Source organism: Pipistrellus hanaki, assembly GCF_964339955.1.
Source record: "Pipistrellus hanaki genome assembly, chromosome: 19".
Taxonomy (NCBI): Eukaryota; Metazoa; Chordata; class Mammalia; order Chiroptera; family Vespertilionidae; genus Pipistrellus; species Pipistrellus hanaki.
The window spans coordinates 2,604,487-2,622,098 of record NC_140521.1 but is presented as its reverse complement, the minus strand read 5'-3'; the positions used below and the strand labels follow the sequence as shown (position 1 = coordinate 2,622,098).

The following is a 17,612-nucleotide window of genomic DNA, read 5'->3' as shown; positions in this document are numbered from 1 at the left end:
GGTAGCCCGATGTGCGTCCACGTGACCGGATCTTGTTAGCTGGGCCCGCCCCTGTCACGTGAGGCAGAGCGCGCCTCTCTTCCTGCTTTCGTGACCCTCTCCGCCATTTAAAGAAACAGTACCGGGGGCGGGCCGAGCGACGCAGCCGGGACGGTAGCTGCGGTGCGGACCGGAGGAGCCATCTTGTCTCGTCGCCGGGGAGTCAGGCCCCTAACTCGAAGAAGCCCTGGCGCGCCCTCCCCCCCTCCCCGGTCTGGTAGGGCGAAGGAGCGGGCGCGCGGTCGATCGAGCGATCGGTTGGCGGCTCTTTCTCCTGCTCTGGCATCCAGCTCTTGGGGCGCAGGCCCGGCCGCCGCGGCGCGCGCCCGGTGGCCGCTGGCGCTCGCGCCGAGTCTTTCTTCTCGTCCGCAGAACTCGGGCGGCGGCCTATGCGTTTGCGATTCGACGAGGAGTCGTCCGGGTGGTTGGTGGTGGCGGGCAGCTGCTCCGCCCCGCTCCCGGGGAGGCGGCGGCGGCGGGACTTGGCGCGGCCGGGGAAGCGGGGGCGGCCGGGGCCGGCCTGGAGGCCTGGCGCCACCCTTCGGGGCCTGCAAGGACCCAGTTGGAGGGACAGGAAGGGGCCGGGGGATGGTTGGTGGTGGGCTTCCTACTTTGCCTTTTCCTCCTTATGCCGCCTTAAGTGAGAGGCGGGGGCTCCGGCGGCAGCTCCGGGCTGGGAAGCGGGCCCCGGAGTCGGAAGAGCTGGGTTTGCTTCCGGGCCTAGCCACCAGCGGGCCGGGTGACCTCAGGCAGGTCCCTCTGTAATTCTGCGCCTCAGTTTCCTCCTCTGTCCGTGTTTGTGGGGTTAAAAGCGCTTTGTAAACTTAGAAAGCGTCCGTGTACATAAGGGATCATTATTATTTGTAAAATTTTCTGATTTGTAAGAAGAAAAGCAATTTCCCAATCCATCGATTTGGAACCTAAGGAACCTTGGATTGGAGTTGGAAATCCCCAAACTCCCCGAAATCGTAGGCAGGAAGTAGCAGGGATGTGCATTTTAGGGGAGTGAGGATCCATCGCCAACAAGTGTTCAAAGGGAGATGCCACCCCTCCCTCCCCCAAAGAGTTAACCACAATTTCTCAATGCCACGGGGAGGAAATTGAGGCCCAGATGTCATTTGAGATCCTCCACAACCAATTTGAAGCCCCTGTTCGAATCCCTGGGATATGTGAGCTTTTCTGTGCATTATGGATATTGGGGTAACAACACTCCACTGCTTGGCTTTTTTCCTGAGTCCTTTCCTTTCCCCGTGGGGTGCCTGAAGGGTGGCTAATGCATATGGTACAGCGGCATCCAGTATAAAGCAGCTGAAACGAGGGGTGGATGAGTTCTCTAGTATCCAGAAGCCTGTCTCATCTGTGGCCCATTCACTTGGCTGCTGCTTATACTGGTGCCTACCTTTCTGACTTTCCTTCCCCATTTTTCACAACCATGTTTGCCATCTGTTACTTGCTCCTATTTTATACCCCTGGTCTCTGTGGCTGGTAGTGAGCAGGCTTATGGTGCTGCCAAGTCAAGCTAATTAATGGTGCAGGTGGATTTTTCGAAAGCTGGCTCACTGGAACAGACTGATCCAGGCAGGAATTCCTGCAGATGCTGGGGGGGTATTTTTATTAATTGAAGGTTAACGTTTTCTGAACAATTGAGTTCGAACCTGTGCTGAACCTCAGAATCAGTAGATTTGGAAGTTTTTCCAAGCTTAACTTTTTTTTCCCTGGACTGCTTTGTACTCTCTTTGCTTGCAAGTCTGTAGCTAAGGTGGCCAAATGCCCGTTTTTTTTTTGCTTCTTTGTTCATTGTCAGCTGCTTTTATCTGATTCCAGGCTATTACCCAGCAAACACTATAGAAATGTTTGAACAGCTGGATTTCAAACATTTTTGTGTTGTGGAGTGGTACAACTCTAAGCAAACGAACACACACGTTTAAGTGTATTTTGTCTGGTTAAGGTGTTACCCGGTTCTGCTATTGCATCCAAATGTCTGAAAGAAAAAAAATCAACTGACTGCTCCTTTACCTAAAGGACAGAGACAAACGATCTCACTTGCAGAGAAATAACTTATTTGGGGGGAAATGTGTTGGTGTTTTGTAATAAAACCTGGATGTACTGCTAAAGAATCTTGAGATTGCCATGAGAAGATGCTTTTCTCAGCAGAAAAAAAGGGACACAGACATCTGGAACTCAAAGCTTGAAATTCTGTGACAAAACGCGCGACGTCCAGGATGGAGGCTTGAGAGGGTTTCACTACAGTGTTTCGCACTCGCTGGAGCAGAGGTCTTTCCGTCGCCACGGCGTGGACTCCAGATTTGCAAGACCTGGGACCTGGGTGTGTGTGTGAGGATGTGACAGGAACTCTGGAGCTGGATAGTTTCAATTTGGGGACTATTGACCTTGCTTTCAGAAGAGAGGCGACGACAACGACTACGCAAGCAGTGCCACTAGCGCTGTTCCTGGGAGTTTGAAGGCCTGAGTTTCTGCCAGAGCTCAGTGCACACTCTGACGACACTGCATCCAAACCGAACCACGGTATTGCCATTTTCCCAGTGACTCGTTCTTGACCATCTCTGCACTTTTGTTCATCCTCTCTTCTCTACCCTGAAATGTCTTCCTCTGGTTCTTTGCCTGCCAAAACTCTGCCATTTTCTCAATATCTTGTATCCTTGTATCTGATACCCTGTAAACGTAGTTATTTATTTGCATGCTTGTTTTATTTGCTTTCTTGCAGATAGCAAGCCCCTTGGAAAAAGTCTTCGAATCTTTGCCCACACATACTACAACATATGATGAAGCTTTTAATAGGAAAGAGGAATTTAGAGATGAGGCTATCCCAGAGTAAGCATTCAGTAAGTATTTGCTTAATCATTGTGTGACAACCTGGTTACTCTTGATTAGGAAAAAGATCACTAGTTGTGGCCATATTTCTTCTTTTGTTTCATGTTATTAAATTCTGAATTTAAAAAGATTTCAGGAGCCTTCAAACAGAAATTGATATATTGTATAGGGCATTACAGAAGGGTGCATGCATTGGGGCATTATTACTTAGGTACATTATTCTCTCCCATTCGAAATGTTGTCAGAATGAATGAGACAATTGGGAAAGGGACAAGGGCAATGTCTCCTTTGCCTTTGTGTTAGTATGCAAACCTAAATTCAATTCTTGTGGTTCCTGTGGGGCCTTCTTTATTGCCTACCAATCACTGCCCAGCAGGCTGAAGACAATCAAATCACTCCCCTAAAGTATAAGGACAGTTCCCAAGAGTCTGGAAACAGTGTTTGCCAGAGAACTCTTTGTTCTTATCATCACTGATAATTGATTATAAAAGGCTCATTCTTTCATGTTTCATCTGTAAGCTTCTCGGTCAGCCTTATCAAGAGTTGGTACACATCCGGCAGCTGATGTGCTTACTGCAGAGCCACTGCAGGATTCGCGTCCCACGTTTGTAATCCCATGTATTTGTCATCTTACCTGTTTTGTCCCTGGGCCTTCTGATCGTCCTCCTTGTGTTGTTCGCTCAGCCTACAGGTTTGGTACCTGGAGTTCTGTCCGTGGTGATTTCTGTCTCCTTGCTACTGAAGAAGATACCATTCCAGTGGACCACGGTGACCCAAGGGACAGTCGGCCATCATGATGTGGTCTTTACCTCCACTCCTGGCCTTCACCACCGACTGAACACATCCCTTAGGTGAAGTCACACTCCTCAAGCCAAATAGCTGAGACTGGTTTCATCACAACAGAGGCTCAGTTGGTTCCATGAGTGTGTATTTTGTTTCATCAGTTAAAGCCTTCAGAGAGACACAATAAATTTGGACCAGGGGATTCTTAGTTTTCAACATTGTCTGAAGAACGGTAACGTCTTAACAACATTGGACCACAATCTCAAATGTTTATGAAGTGTTGAGGATCCCATACAGGTCACTGGACACTAATCTTTTTCCACGTCAAATCTGTAGAATCCTACTGACCCATTGGGATTAAAACAAAGGCCTAGTGAAGTCCTCGTAGCATCTTTGGGATTATTCGGGAACTAGAACTTTTCACACAAATGTAAGGAATTTTACAAAGGAATCCTTTACCCAGCATCTCACAAAGCTTCAATGAGATTCCAGAAAAGGCCACTTGAGACATCCAGGTAGAACCTATAATGGTAATCCCTTATGTTTTTATCGCACTTTACAGTCTCAGAGCACTTTTACATGTGTTAATATCAAAACCCCACACTAGACTATAATCCTGTTTTGCAAATAAGGAAATGGGATTTGAAAGGTTATCAGGTGGTAGAGGCCAAACCTTCTGACTCCCGGTCCAGTTCTTTCCTTGGAATTAATTTAGCCTCTACGCACAGTGTTAAGACGACGGCAGGTTGGGAACCCCAGAAAAGTGTTCTAGCTTCCTGATCTGGTGCCCTCAACCAGGATATCATACATGTAATACCGTGATAGCGGCCCTAGACCAGAATTCCATGGAAACACCCCTAAGGTTTAGGAGCACACTCTATGGTGGTAGATTGTCCAGTCAACAAGACACATGTTCATTCACAACACTACCAACATGAAACACAAAGCTGCTGTTAAGATATTTTGTCTGTCTTTGGTCTTCACAAAGATGACCTATTGATTGGGGAATCCTTGTGCAATCATGCCTGTTTTATGTTGTTAAGTCTTAAGATCTTATCAATGGTTCTTTATCTATCCCCTAACTAATAATTGTACCATCCATTTCGAGCAGTGCTGTTTATGTATGTGTATTGGTATACACAACATATATGTCATACATATAGAGCTGCTGTAGTCCAGTAAGGTGGTAAAAATACTATCAAATGTGTCCCCTCTCATTGATAATGCAGTGTAGTATATTAAAGGATACCATAAGGCTTACAGCAAAAAACAACTATCATTTAGCTGTTTAGTCTGGTATGTTCTAAGTTGAATCAAACAGAATGTTATCTTGCAGCATTCCTTTCAATGGAATGAGGCAGCTGCTGAAGAGTGGCACAGCCAGTGCTTTTTGAATGCCAGCCGATTGCCCTGGAGGCCCAGGAACAAACTGCATCTTTGACATACACATCCCTTTATTCTTATCAATAACAACTTTGAATTGGCATGTTTCCATAATCTGAGAATTTTTTTTAGAATTCTTTTTTTTTTAATATATTTTTATTTTGATTTTCTACAGAGAGGAAGGGAGAGAGACAGCGAGAAACATCGATCAGCTGCCTCCTGCACACCCCCCAGTGGGGATGTGCCCACAACCAAGGCACATGCCCTTGACCAGAACCAAACCTGGGACCCTTCAGTCTGCAGGCTGACGCTCTATCTACTGAGCCAAACTGGTTTAGGCAGAATTCTTTTTCTTGACCATTACCTTGATTTTCTGTCAAAGGAACCTCTAAAAGATTAGTGGGAATACTAGGAAGGGGAAGAGGGGAAAGTTAATTCATCCAAATGTGGATGGATTCTATGACATACAGCGATAGATTTCTCTATCCTATCATTGTGCTCCAAACCTAGTCCAAGGTTATTGCATCTCAGATGGGTGAAAGATTGGGAAGGGAAAAAAGAGGAAGTGGGTGGGAAAAATGGAGGATGAGGAGATATTGTATTAGAATTTCTGAGTTGTGGCCCACTGAGGTCTCAGTGCTTAAAAAGAAGTCATCTAGCATGGACTTCTTGGGGTAATATTTACAAAGAAATGAATGCATTTCACAGCTGTATTCTGACTGCAAAAGCCCCAGTGCTATTGTCATGTAAGACTTTTCTCTGATAGTCACAGCCCAATTTCAGGAAATGAATGTTTGAATGTTGAATTTCATAATTCTGTAATGTGGCCCACCTGAGGGGAAGAATGAATAGGAAAACACCTTGGCTTACCGAAGACTTTGCTTACCCAGTTTCTGGTTTCTGTGACCCATTTTTTTGTATTTCAGCGTTTTGTGAACAACTTATGCTTAGATCATTGGCTTTCCAAAGGCTCTGTGGCCGTGAAGCCCTTTGAACGAAAACTGTGGAAGCCCTAAGTAAAAGTGAAGTTGCTCTGGACGAAGCAGAGTGGCGGTCCTGAAAGCTGCCACAAACATCCTCCTCTGTCGCCATGGTGACACCTAAGGAGAGATTCCTTTACAGCACCTAGAATTCTTCAGAACACATTTGGAAAAACAGTACTCTAGACAACCTGCTCAACCTGAATGATATTCCAACCTGTACCTCTACCCAACGCAGTCCATGTTCAGTTGGTGCTGAACATTCTTAGGAATACTTACTATGGACACACTCAGAAAAGCGCCAGAACTTTGCCTCCAAGTAGTTATGTGGGCCAAAAGTGTATCAAATGGACCTAAATTAATCATGCTGTACCCCCATATGGACTTACTATAATTCCTGGGTTTGGGTATAGACAGTAAATCATTCGCACTCTACACTGACAAACCCCCTTAACCCAACTTCTTTCACAAACACCAGATGCTCCGATGGTACTTGAAATACGTGAATCTGAAGTCTTGATCCTCCTTAGATACCTGAGTTGCCAGGTATTGAAGCTGATGCCTCGTTGAGGCCATAGTAGACCAACTTGTTCATCGGACCTCCCATCATCAACCATGGTACTCTACTTCCGTGTGCAAGGGATAACCATTAACTCTGAAAGCAGAGTTCAAATTCTGGCAATGTTAGCTAAAAGGGTACCTGGTTTTACCATCTTATTCTCAAACTACAAGTCACTATGACTCTATCAGTGGCAGTAATACTACTGCTTGGTTTTTACTTTTCACTGCTGTTTCCAGGATAAATGAGCTAATAACATTTAATAAGCTAAAATAATTCCTCCATCATTGGCATATCTGCTTTGCATATTCTTTTAAAATTACAAATACTCTGCTCTAACTACATATAAGACCTGATGATCTACAGGAGACCATCTGTGAATATCTTTTCTGATGTGATTTAAAGTGTGGCTATTTGGAAAGTTTTCTTTTAAGATGGGTCTTGAAGTCTGGTACCATCAACTGTAGATATTAGGGATATTTTGAGGTAGGCACTTGCTGAGAATCTCAAATTGTGTATAATCTTTTACTGAAAATGTAGACTGACTTGAAAAAAAATCTACAAATCCTGGAGCTAAGGATTTTGTCAGTAGAGTCAAGCTTCCTGTTGTGCTTCCTAATGTCACAAGACCACAGTCCCTTGTCCTTGTGGAAATGTTCATGGAATTGTACCTGTCTCAATACTGTTTGAACACAGATTCAGAGTGGCCAACTTCATTCCTCAGGCATTGAGACAACTTACCTGTTTCTGCAGGAAGGATTCGATTTGTGAACTTCAGACCAAATCATGTTAAACAAGTAGACTGAAATCTTATTTACTGCACAGTTGACTTAAGGGCCAGCTGTCCTCAACTACTTTAATAATGAATGCACTGGTTAAATGTTGGAAATGGTTTCTGTATCTCTCTCTTATCCACTAGACTAATTATGAGAACATGATGTAGTCTTCAAATCATCAATCTAGGCCTATGCCTGGTTACTCTAGACTGCTTACTGTCAACAAATAAAAATAAAATGATGACTATCCTGCCTGTATATACAACTATTATTTGTAAAGAAGAAATCTACAAACTCACCTCTTTTACTGCCTTCAAAACATCAGCTAGATTTTTCTTCTGTACAGGAAAAGACATTGATCTACACTGCCAGTCACTCCCTTAATTCCTGTCAAAATGAGGGACTTAAGGTGAGAATGATCATCTTTCAAGAGTCTAATGAACACTGTGTATAAGAATTGATGTTTGAAAAAGCAAAATAAAACTAAAATTGAAACCTAAGTTGTTAACCTACTATCTCCATGCCTCATCTAAGTCCAGCAGCACCATTTGACCAGTCTGAGGCCTTGCCTTGTCTTTGATTTCCTGAGATGTGCTGAATTATAGAAGATGGAGATTTTGATAACCAAAGAAAGTAGTGCCAATCTTGATGAACCCTCTTATTCCCAGGTGTAGGAATAGACACCTAAACAGAACCTCAAGAGATGGGAGATTCAGAATATAGCCTTCGGAGCTGAAAATTCTTGTTTGGCAAATGAGCAGGAAAGTGAAAGCTGCTGTACCCGGCTGGCTATTTTAAGATCTGAAAAGTGTATCCAGAATAAACACTATGGATTAACCCTGGAGTATTCCAGGTAAAAACTAATTTACAGGACTTTAATATTAAACCACATGTTCTTCCTTATACCCTTGTTATTGGTAAAGCTGGCCCTGCTGAAGGTACCCTACTTATCTATTTACCTGACTCGGCCTTTGCCTGCCTTTTTTTTTTTTTTTTTGACACATTACTGCAATCAAACTTGCTGTCCTGGAACAGACCACCACTGATCTCAGCCTATCTTATACCGGATTCCACCAAGGAGTTTTTAACTGAAGCAACCTGCACCTCACTCCACCAGGATTTCCATGCTGTATACTTTTAAGTGCAGAGTAAGCCTCAGCCTATATATGTTTTATCATGTTCAGCACCTGGAGCTCCTAGCAGATCTGAAGGAGGATAGCAGATAAAAAGCACTGTCAATTTCTCTCTTCTGCAGTAATACAGAAGTTGAGTCTGATTCAACAGCACAGAAATGAGAAGTGTCCAACTTGGCAAAAGACTTGAACAAAAGATTTCCAGGAAGTTCACATCTACCACTGACTTGAATAGCCTCACAGAACTACTTTCCATTGGGAGACTAGTTGTCTTGCATTATGTCAACTAGATAAGTGAGCTCTCAGACTCTTATATTGAATCTCTATTGTATCATCTAGAGTATGTTACTGGACATGATTATTCCATACAAATGGTTATAAGCTTCCTGATGACCGACATACTCATGATGTGTGTGTTTTTCAGAATACTTTTATTACCAAGAAAGAATAATGCCATCTGTTACAATTCAACTTTATGAGCAGAGATTAAGCTTTTTCAATATCCGATGTTATCATTGATATCAGTTACTCTTAATTGACCAGCATTTACTCCATCTCTTCGTGACAACTCCCTGATGTTTCTTGGAACCGTATCTCCCCTTGGAACCGTATCTCCACAGAGTCTAGACAGTCCAACCTAACCTTAGAGTTCATGTGTGAACGTACTGTAGTTCAGACCTGATCAATCAGCATAGTTCATCTCCTTGATCATAGTGATTGATTCGATTCAGGAATGGTCATGTGGTTCAAGTTGATCAAGTGATACTCAACCCTAGGAGTTGACTGAACCGTGGAAGAGGAAAAGCTCAGAAACTGTATTTACTGAGGTTGCTTGCCTTTGCAGGATGAACAAGCTCAAACCAGCAGGGTCCACCATATAAAATGAGCCAGTCAGAGAATGAAGCCAGTGCAGAGGAAGGCGGAGCCAAATGACGGAGAGACTTGATTCCTGATGACAGTGTTTGTGCTCCTAGATCCATCCGTGCCTGAAGCTAGTATATCCTCTGGATTTTTCAGTTTTGTGAACCAATAAATACCCTTTTGTTTAAGTTACTTGGAGTTTGGTTTCTATTGCTTGAAATTGAGTCCAAAAATACCAATATTGAAATGATAGATCCAAGTATTAAACTACAGGTCATAGTTACAGTGAAATCACTTTCCAAACTGGAAGTCGGTGAAAAAGGAACTGACAGTGCTGAAGACAGAAGCAAAAGTTACATGATAGAAAAATACAGGATAAAACCTAAATGGTACCAGTAAGGGATTGCTTAAATAACATGATTTGGCCATATTAAGAAAACTTAGATGAGGATTAAAAAGAGCAAATTACACTTACTGTGTATGGACATGGAAAAATGGCCATGTTATATTAAGTGAAACAAAACTATTGGTAGAAAAATGTAGTATGAACTCATTTTAAAATTTGTCTTGTTTATAATATATAGAAAGGTCCATTAATGGCTTTGAACAGGGTAGATTAGATAAGACTTTAAACGTGACACTTTTCTGTATTTGAATATTTTTCACTATGGTTACTTGTAAACTATTCAAAAGTAAAGCATTTTTAAAATTAAGTTTATTGCTTACTGTTTGACCTTGGCAAGTTAACACTGAGCCTGTTTCGTCAAATAATTTAAAATAACCCTTTATCTCCATGAATATTTTGATAAACATATTCATCATCCATTACTCAAACTGACAGATTGCTGCTGCACCTTTACTTGTTTGAGAAACTGAGCTCAGTAATAGTTCCTTAATTTTTCAAGCGCTTCTCTTTAAATATCCGAGTGTATTCAGAATATCAGAACTTCATTTCAGTCATCAAAAGTTTCAGTTCTCAACTGAAGTTCATCTCTGAAGACCTCTATCGCAGTTTTTACACTAAACAGAGAGGGCAAAGGCCCATTTTCTTTGAAATATGAATACTGTGATCTCATTGCAATCAAGGTTAGTAACCTTTTTATTGCAAAGTCCATTACATATACATCGTATCTGAATTTTCAGCAGCACAATTTCCACCAGCATCTTGACATACTTTAGGTATGAAGATTCCATTTTCTTCCTGGCTATTAATCCACTATAGGTTCTCCCCATCATTTAAATACTGTATTAGTAGACATCTCTTGACTTTTTATTTGCCTCCCCCAAATCATTTTCCCTTTCTTGTAGAGAGAGATCCACACTTTTCCTCTGGACTGCTACTCCTTTGCATTCTGTGGTGGTAATGGAACTATAAGTTACAGTTTTCTGGCCTTGTAGCCCTGGCTGAGGATAGATCCCGTGCCCCAAACTTGTGCAATCAAAATTCTGCCTCATATTGTTCCAATAAATTGTCTCCCATCATAAATTAGTAAATTGGCCCCTTGCGTTATTAGCTGGGGGCCCTTCCTGTATTCTCCTAGAACCTCCACTGCTACCGACATCTGTTGTTTGTGTCCCCCCAGTATCCATCCCCACCTCTTGATAACTGCACACCAATTGCCCTCTGGTTCCCAGCCATCTTCCACTTCTGTCTGTGTGCAAACACCCTGGCTCCAGGGTGAGCACCCCCCCAGACTGACGGACCAGAGCCCTGCGGCCCTTGGTCAGGCTCAGGAGCATGTGATCTGAGCCAACCCAGTCCTATACAAACAGCTGATTCAGGGAGACTGGTGGCAAGGAGTTTTAAACAACGGAAAAGGGCATTTTTCTTTTGTTTTTAACCCACTGACTATAGGACCTGTAAGGTGGTAAGCCTGGCACTGCTGGCAACCATCTTGCCATGACAAAACATATATTTTTAAGTACAGGTGTGAGTCACAGAGTTAAGAATCTGGTCCTTCCCACCAACAAGAACAAAAGGTGGTTTCTTCTTTTCACACAATTCCAAGTATCCCAGAGGACCTTAGGGCTTCTTCCCAGCTTGCCATCCTGGCCTGCCTGGCCTTCGAGGCTTAGGGCGGGAGAGTTGCTGCAATCAGACCTAGTCATTAGGTCAGGGAAGTGAATGGAAGCCGGATTTCAGCAAGGGGCAAGCACAGGAAGGCCTTGGGGAGGCCCGGCTCATGCTTGTCCTAAAGCTATTCAATATAGCAGCGGAGCAGAAACATCCGGTCACATTTGCAAGATTCCATGGCTGGTCTCTTTGGACAAGAGTTCTTGATTTTCTCAGTTCAGAAGATGCTTGAGACTTCTTCAAGTTGAGGATAAGGGAGTTTATTGAGAGAAAGTATTCAAATGCAGATGCTGTTTTAGGTGGTCCAGAACTGAAGACGACGTACACATACACAGATCACGGCCTCGAAGCCTTCAGAGTTGGGGTGGAGATAGGATGGGGGGCTGATAAGCCCAGACTTCAATCACAAAGATTTACGGACATGCTCAAAAGGCAACAATGACAGTCCTTAAAATGACATTCAAGCTCAGTGGTTGAGCATCGACCTATGAACCAGGAGGTCATGGTTCCATTCCCAGTCAGGGCACAGGCCAAGGTTCCGGGCTCAATCTCCAGTAGGAGGCATGCAGGAGGCAGCCAGTCAATGATTCTCTCTCATCACTAATTTTTCTCTCCCTCTCTCTTCCTATCTGAAATCAATAAAAATATACTTTTAAAAAAATGGCATTCAACTTACATCTCATCTTCAGAACACATCACTTGTAGTAAGTGCACTATGAGTTAACATTAAAAATAAATAAATCTAGTTCTCTTCTGACCAGCACAATTATACTGAAGTATATTCTCTGTGTTTTTTTACAATATCCATTTTCCAATGTGACCATTGAAGTTATACCACGAATTATGGAGAGTATATGACAAAGCAAGCATGAAATCAGAGTCCAGGGCCACACACACACTCACACACACACACACACACACACACACACAATCACGCATCTGTCACCTCTACCCCTGAGTGGGGACAGCCCAGGAGCCGGCCCCAGAGGCAGGGCCTACCTGGGATCTTCACGAAACCGCCTGTGGAGGAAGAGGATCAGACTTCCTTGAGGGTCGCAGAGAGAAAACAAGTTACAGGCATTCTTCCCAGCACCTCCCGGCCCAGCGCAAGCCCCCGCCACCATGTTGAGATGGTCGCCTCTCCAACAACGGGAAAATCTGCGGTAATCAGAAGTGAACGGAGAGAAGTTTCAAGAAACCTCGGGCACCCTTGGCTTTGGCCAAAAAGCAAGTTGATACCAAGTTGTTCTTAGCACGTCGCCAAATGGATTGCTTTTTTCCTCGTGCCCAGGGCGCCCAAAAAGGGAACAGGGGCTCAGGCTGGGCTGGTGGCTCGTTGCCTGGATACCTCTCCCAGTTTCCTCTTTTAGGGCAAAGAGCCCTGCTCTAGCAGCACGCTGCGCAGAGCCTGGGCCTGCCCGGGTGGACCAGTTTTATGGTAACTATACTCTTGGCTTCACTTTCTGTACTTGTCCTTGGACCTAACCGCCGAAGGAGAGGCAGAACCCGCTGTTCCTTGCTTCTCTCATTCCCAGGTCTCTTTTTTTCCCCTAAGAAAACTTGAGTCGAACTTCCATGTGCCTCACGCATGGGCCTTACAGGAAACCACTTTCTCGTACACGTCTGTGGGCACCGGGTCTATAGGAGAGGGTCCTCATGCGCTTCTCTCCAGCTTTGACTCCTCCTTTCTCAAACTTTATAGCGTCCACCTTCTCTTTCCCCTACCTTGTAAAATCTCATAGGGAGGAAGGTGATCAAGATAGATCAAGACTCGCTGAAACCTGTTTGGCTCAGTGGATAGAGCCTCAGTCTACAGACTGAAAGGTCCCAGGTTTGATTCCGGTCAAGGGCATGCACCTTGGTTGCAGGCACATCCCCAGTAGGAGGTATGCAGGAGGCAGCTGATCGATGTTTCTCATCAGACACTGTGCTCTGCGATTTACATGCATCATTTGACACATTTCTGGTGTGAATTTCATTCCATAGCCTTAAGTATCCCATACTTTACAGGTCATTTAATACTGCCCTGAAGTCAACATGCCCAAACATGGACTCTGTGATTCCAGAAAACAGAGTCACTCCCGTGATGGTCACCACATGGAGGCTGACCCGCCTGCTCATGGACAGCATGGCCAAGGGCTGCTTTTTTGTACTGGTGTCAGGGACATTGACCCTTGCCTCAGATCTGACCTGACCTCAGATCTACACCTGGACCCTCTCTCTCTCCAGCCCTCAGTGGTATATTTCAGCGCGCGCGCGCACACACACGCGCGCGCACACACACACACGCACACACACACACACACACACACACACACACACCAAGTCCCCCAAAAGATGCATAAGGATAAGCAAGACCCAGGTCACTTCTATGTTTAAATATCTCCTAAGTCCCTTTCTGATTTCAAACGTTTCCATGGCCTTGAAACACCAAACGCTAAGGGCAGGGGGATGGGGATGTGAGGCAGCTGTTCCGGTCTCCTTCTGCTGGGGCCGGGCAGGGGAGAGGAGCCGCTGCCACCAGGCAGTGCTTTTCAATTTCTTTAAATAAGTCGCCATGTTGCATCAGATGAAGAAGCTTTGGCTGGCAGGAGGAGTCACTGATCTCAGGTCTTAGAGCTAAGAGGCTGTTGGAATTTGAAGCTGCTGGACTTTAAGCCCTCCCGTGTGGTCCACCTGCTCCAACGCTTGGAATCATCTCAGGAAAGTTCATTGAGACTTCCCAGGCCCCACGCCGGCTGACAGAATGAAAATCTCTGGGGAGAATCGGCATTTGTTTAATATTCCACGTTACCTAGACACCTCTGGAATTTCTATGTGGAATGTCTATGTGGAATTCCGGCCAACCTCACAATATGAAGCGTGGCAGACAGATTCTGAGGTGCCCCTACCAAGGATCAGTGGCTCCTGGAATCCACACCTATCTGAGCTCAGACTTCCATAACAGAATACACAGACTGGGGGAGCTCAAACACCACCAATTTAACCCCTCACCGTTCTGGAGGCTGGAAGTCTGAGATCAAAATGGTCGGTCCATCTGGCTCCTGAGGGCTCTCTTCCTGACTTGCAGATGGCTACCTTCTATGGCCTTTCCTCGGTGTGTATGTGAGGGGAGAGAGAGAGTGATCTCTCTGATCTTTACTTTTATAAGGACACTAATTCCTATCTGATCAGAGCCCCATCTTCATGACCTCATTCAGCCTTAATTACTTCCTTAGAGTCCTCCCTTCAAATACAACCACACTGGAAGTTAGGGCTTCAACATGCATTCAGGGGAGGGGGCACACACATCGAGTCCATCACACCTTTGTGTAACCCCTTCTCCTCAAGTTGGACTTCATTCTGAGGTGAGACACGTGATTTTCTTCTAACCAATAGCATCTAGCAAAGGTGATGGCATGATACGCTGTCATTATAGTATATTAATTATGTAAGACTCCATCTTGCTCGAAAACTGGCTCTAGAGGTTCCCTTTGATGGTTTGTTGAGGTGGCCATTTTGGGAAAGCCCACGTGGCAAGGAACTGTGAGTGGCTGCCAAGAGCTGAGGGTGGCTTCCAAACAAAGGTTGGAAAAAAGCCGGGGCCCTCAGTCCTACAGCCAGAAGCACTGGATTCTGCCAACAACCCGCGTGACCTTGGAAACTGGTTCTTCCCCAGTCGTGCCTCCAGATGAGAACACAACCTGGCCAACCCCTTGACGGTATAGCCTTGTGAGTCCCTGAGAGGAGGACTCAGTTTAAGCCATGCCTGTGCTGCCAACCCGCAGGAACCGTGGGATAATGTCTGCTGCTCGAAGCCACTAAGTCAGTGGTCATTTGTTGCAAAACAACGGAAAGCTAGCACATCAGAAAGCCCCACGCGCTCTGCTAACAAGACTGCATGGATGACGACTCTCTTTTTTACTTCAACCTAGAAGCCAGTTGTGTATACTTCACCGAGCATGACAAAGGGCCTGTGCCAAATTGCCTGCTTTTATAAAATGTTTTAATTTCTTGCCCTGGCCGGTGTGGCTCAGTGGACAGAGCACCGGCCTGCCCAGGTTCGATTCTGTTCAAGGGCATGCACCTCGGTTGCGGGCTCCTCCCAGGCCGGGGTGGTTGAGGCGTGTGCAGGACGAGGCAACCAATAGATAAGTTTCTCTCACGTTGATGTTTCTCTCCGTCTCTCCCTCTCACTTCTATTCTCTCTGAAAATATCCTTGGGTGAGGATGAACAAAAAAATGTTTTAATTTCTTAATTATGAAAAGTAACAGATGTTCAGTGTAGAAAATGTGGAGGCATACCAGAAGGAAAATTAAACAAATTTACCAGGAAAAATGTTGCTCTCCACCGCCCCCTCCCCCCTCAGATAACCGCAGATAACACTTTGGCAGGTAGGCTTCCCCGGCGTGGTGCTGCGCAGAGGCTAAAGTGACCCGCAGAGAACGCTCTGTGCCCCACACGCCGTGTTCTGGACAGGCTGTTGTGTAACTTGCCCTCTTCACGTGTCAGCCCACATTTTCTGAAGAATTTGAAGGGGTGAACGTGTTCCTGGCATTCTGGGATGTTGCCAGACCCTACATTTGCTGACCTTGGGTTTTTCCCAGGCTGGGCTTTTGGCAAGGGAAACTCACAAAGAGGAAACTGAGGCCAGGCAGGGGAGGGCATATGAGGCCAGAGCAGCCTGTCATCCCCCGGAAAACTTTCCCCCTCCAAACTCCTCCTCAGAGTATCGTAGCTGAGCAGCTGGATCCCCAACGCTATTATCCTTTAACTCAGCGGTCGCCAACCTTTCGGACCTCATGGACCACCGGTGAGCTGCAAACCACCGGTTGGCAATCACTGCTTTCAATTGTTGTCAGAGTTTAGTTCCTGTAAGCCACAGCCGCCTCCTAAATCAAGAGGGGTGATCAGCCCAGCTGGTGTGGCTCAGTGGTTGGCGGTCAACCTATGAACCAGGAGGTCCTGGTTCAATTCCTGGGCCGGGCACATGCTTGGGTTGTGGGCTCTATTCTCAGTGTGGGGCCTACAGGAGGCATCTCGCATCATTGATGTTTCTCTCTCTCTTCCTCTCTGAAATCAACCATATATATATGGCGGGTCATTAAGTCTAACACACATTCAAGGGAGGGCAATTAAGCTCTCTTTTTTTATTTTTTTAAAAATATATCTTATTGATTTTTTACAGAGAGGAAAGGAGAGGGATAGAGAGAAACATCGATGAAAGAGAAACATCGATCAGCTGCCTCCTGCAGGCCCCTTATTGGGGATGTGCCCGCAACCAAGGTACATGACCTTGACCAGAATCAAACCTGGGACCCTTGAGCCCACAGACTGATGCTCCATCCACTGAGCCAAACCACTCAGGGCTAAGCTCTTAAAGAGAGGAGTATGGATGCATTTATGAACATATTCTTCCCAAAGTACTATCACAGCAACAGACTGGACCTCATGTTGGGCCAATCAGACACCCCCTCCAATTCTCTGCCCAGCCCCTATTGAACAAAAACGTTGAGGGAGAAGATTAATATTCTGAGCTCGTGATTAATTCTGAAGGGCTTATAATACATAGCAGATGGAAGTGTCTCCCCCTTTCCTCCCTCCATAAGCAATTTGTCACTTTTATTGGATATTTTCTTGGAAATCAGCCTTTCTCCATTACTTTCTTCTCGTGGGTTTAAACTTTGTTCAATACCTTTTAAAGCTGTGTATGCGAGTGTTATGGTCTATTTAGCCCTCTTAGTTGTCTTCTGGTTTTCATTTGGCAGGTGACAACATTTCATTCCATGGATTTGTAAAGCTGTACCTACCGCGTTTCCCCGAAAATAAGACATCCTCCGAAAATAAGACCTACTTATAGGTTTCCTTCTGAGTGAAATATAAGGCATCCCCCCAAAAATAAGGCCCCCACTAGGCTCTGTCTCAGAAACTTTGTGAAATCTAAACTGCAAGAAGTTGTGACTTGGGTGAAGGATTCATGGGAGAAAATCACTGACAGTTGCATTGCAAATGCACTGCGAGCAGGCTACCTTGACAAGAAGTACTCATTTAAAGACAGTGCTATTGCTAAACATGAGAGATTTGGTCCACTGATTCTGAAAGAAATGGAGTCACAAAGAAATTCACCGGGAAATTCAGGAACTGGATTGTTATGATGATGTTCCAGAAGATGATGACATGATTGTCATTGAATAAAGGAGTAAATTCTTGAT

The 17,612-nt window shown here is 45.0% G+C and overlaps 1 protein-coding gene across 1 annotated transcript; it reads left to right on the top strand.

Moving 5' to 3' along the window:
• Nucleotides 1-214: 214 nt before the first annotated feature.
• TUG1 (taurine up-regulated 1) lies at nucleotides 215-5,180 on the top strand (the record flags this gene model as incomplete). Its single annotated transcript, XM_084868463.1, has 3 exons — nucleotides 215-2,565; nucleotides 2,765-2,882; nucleotides 3,556-5,180. A coding segment is annotated over one exon (465 nt), but the record flags the coding sequence as incomplete, so codon positions are not given.
• Nucleotides 5,181-17,612: the final 12,432 nt, after the last annotated feature.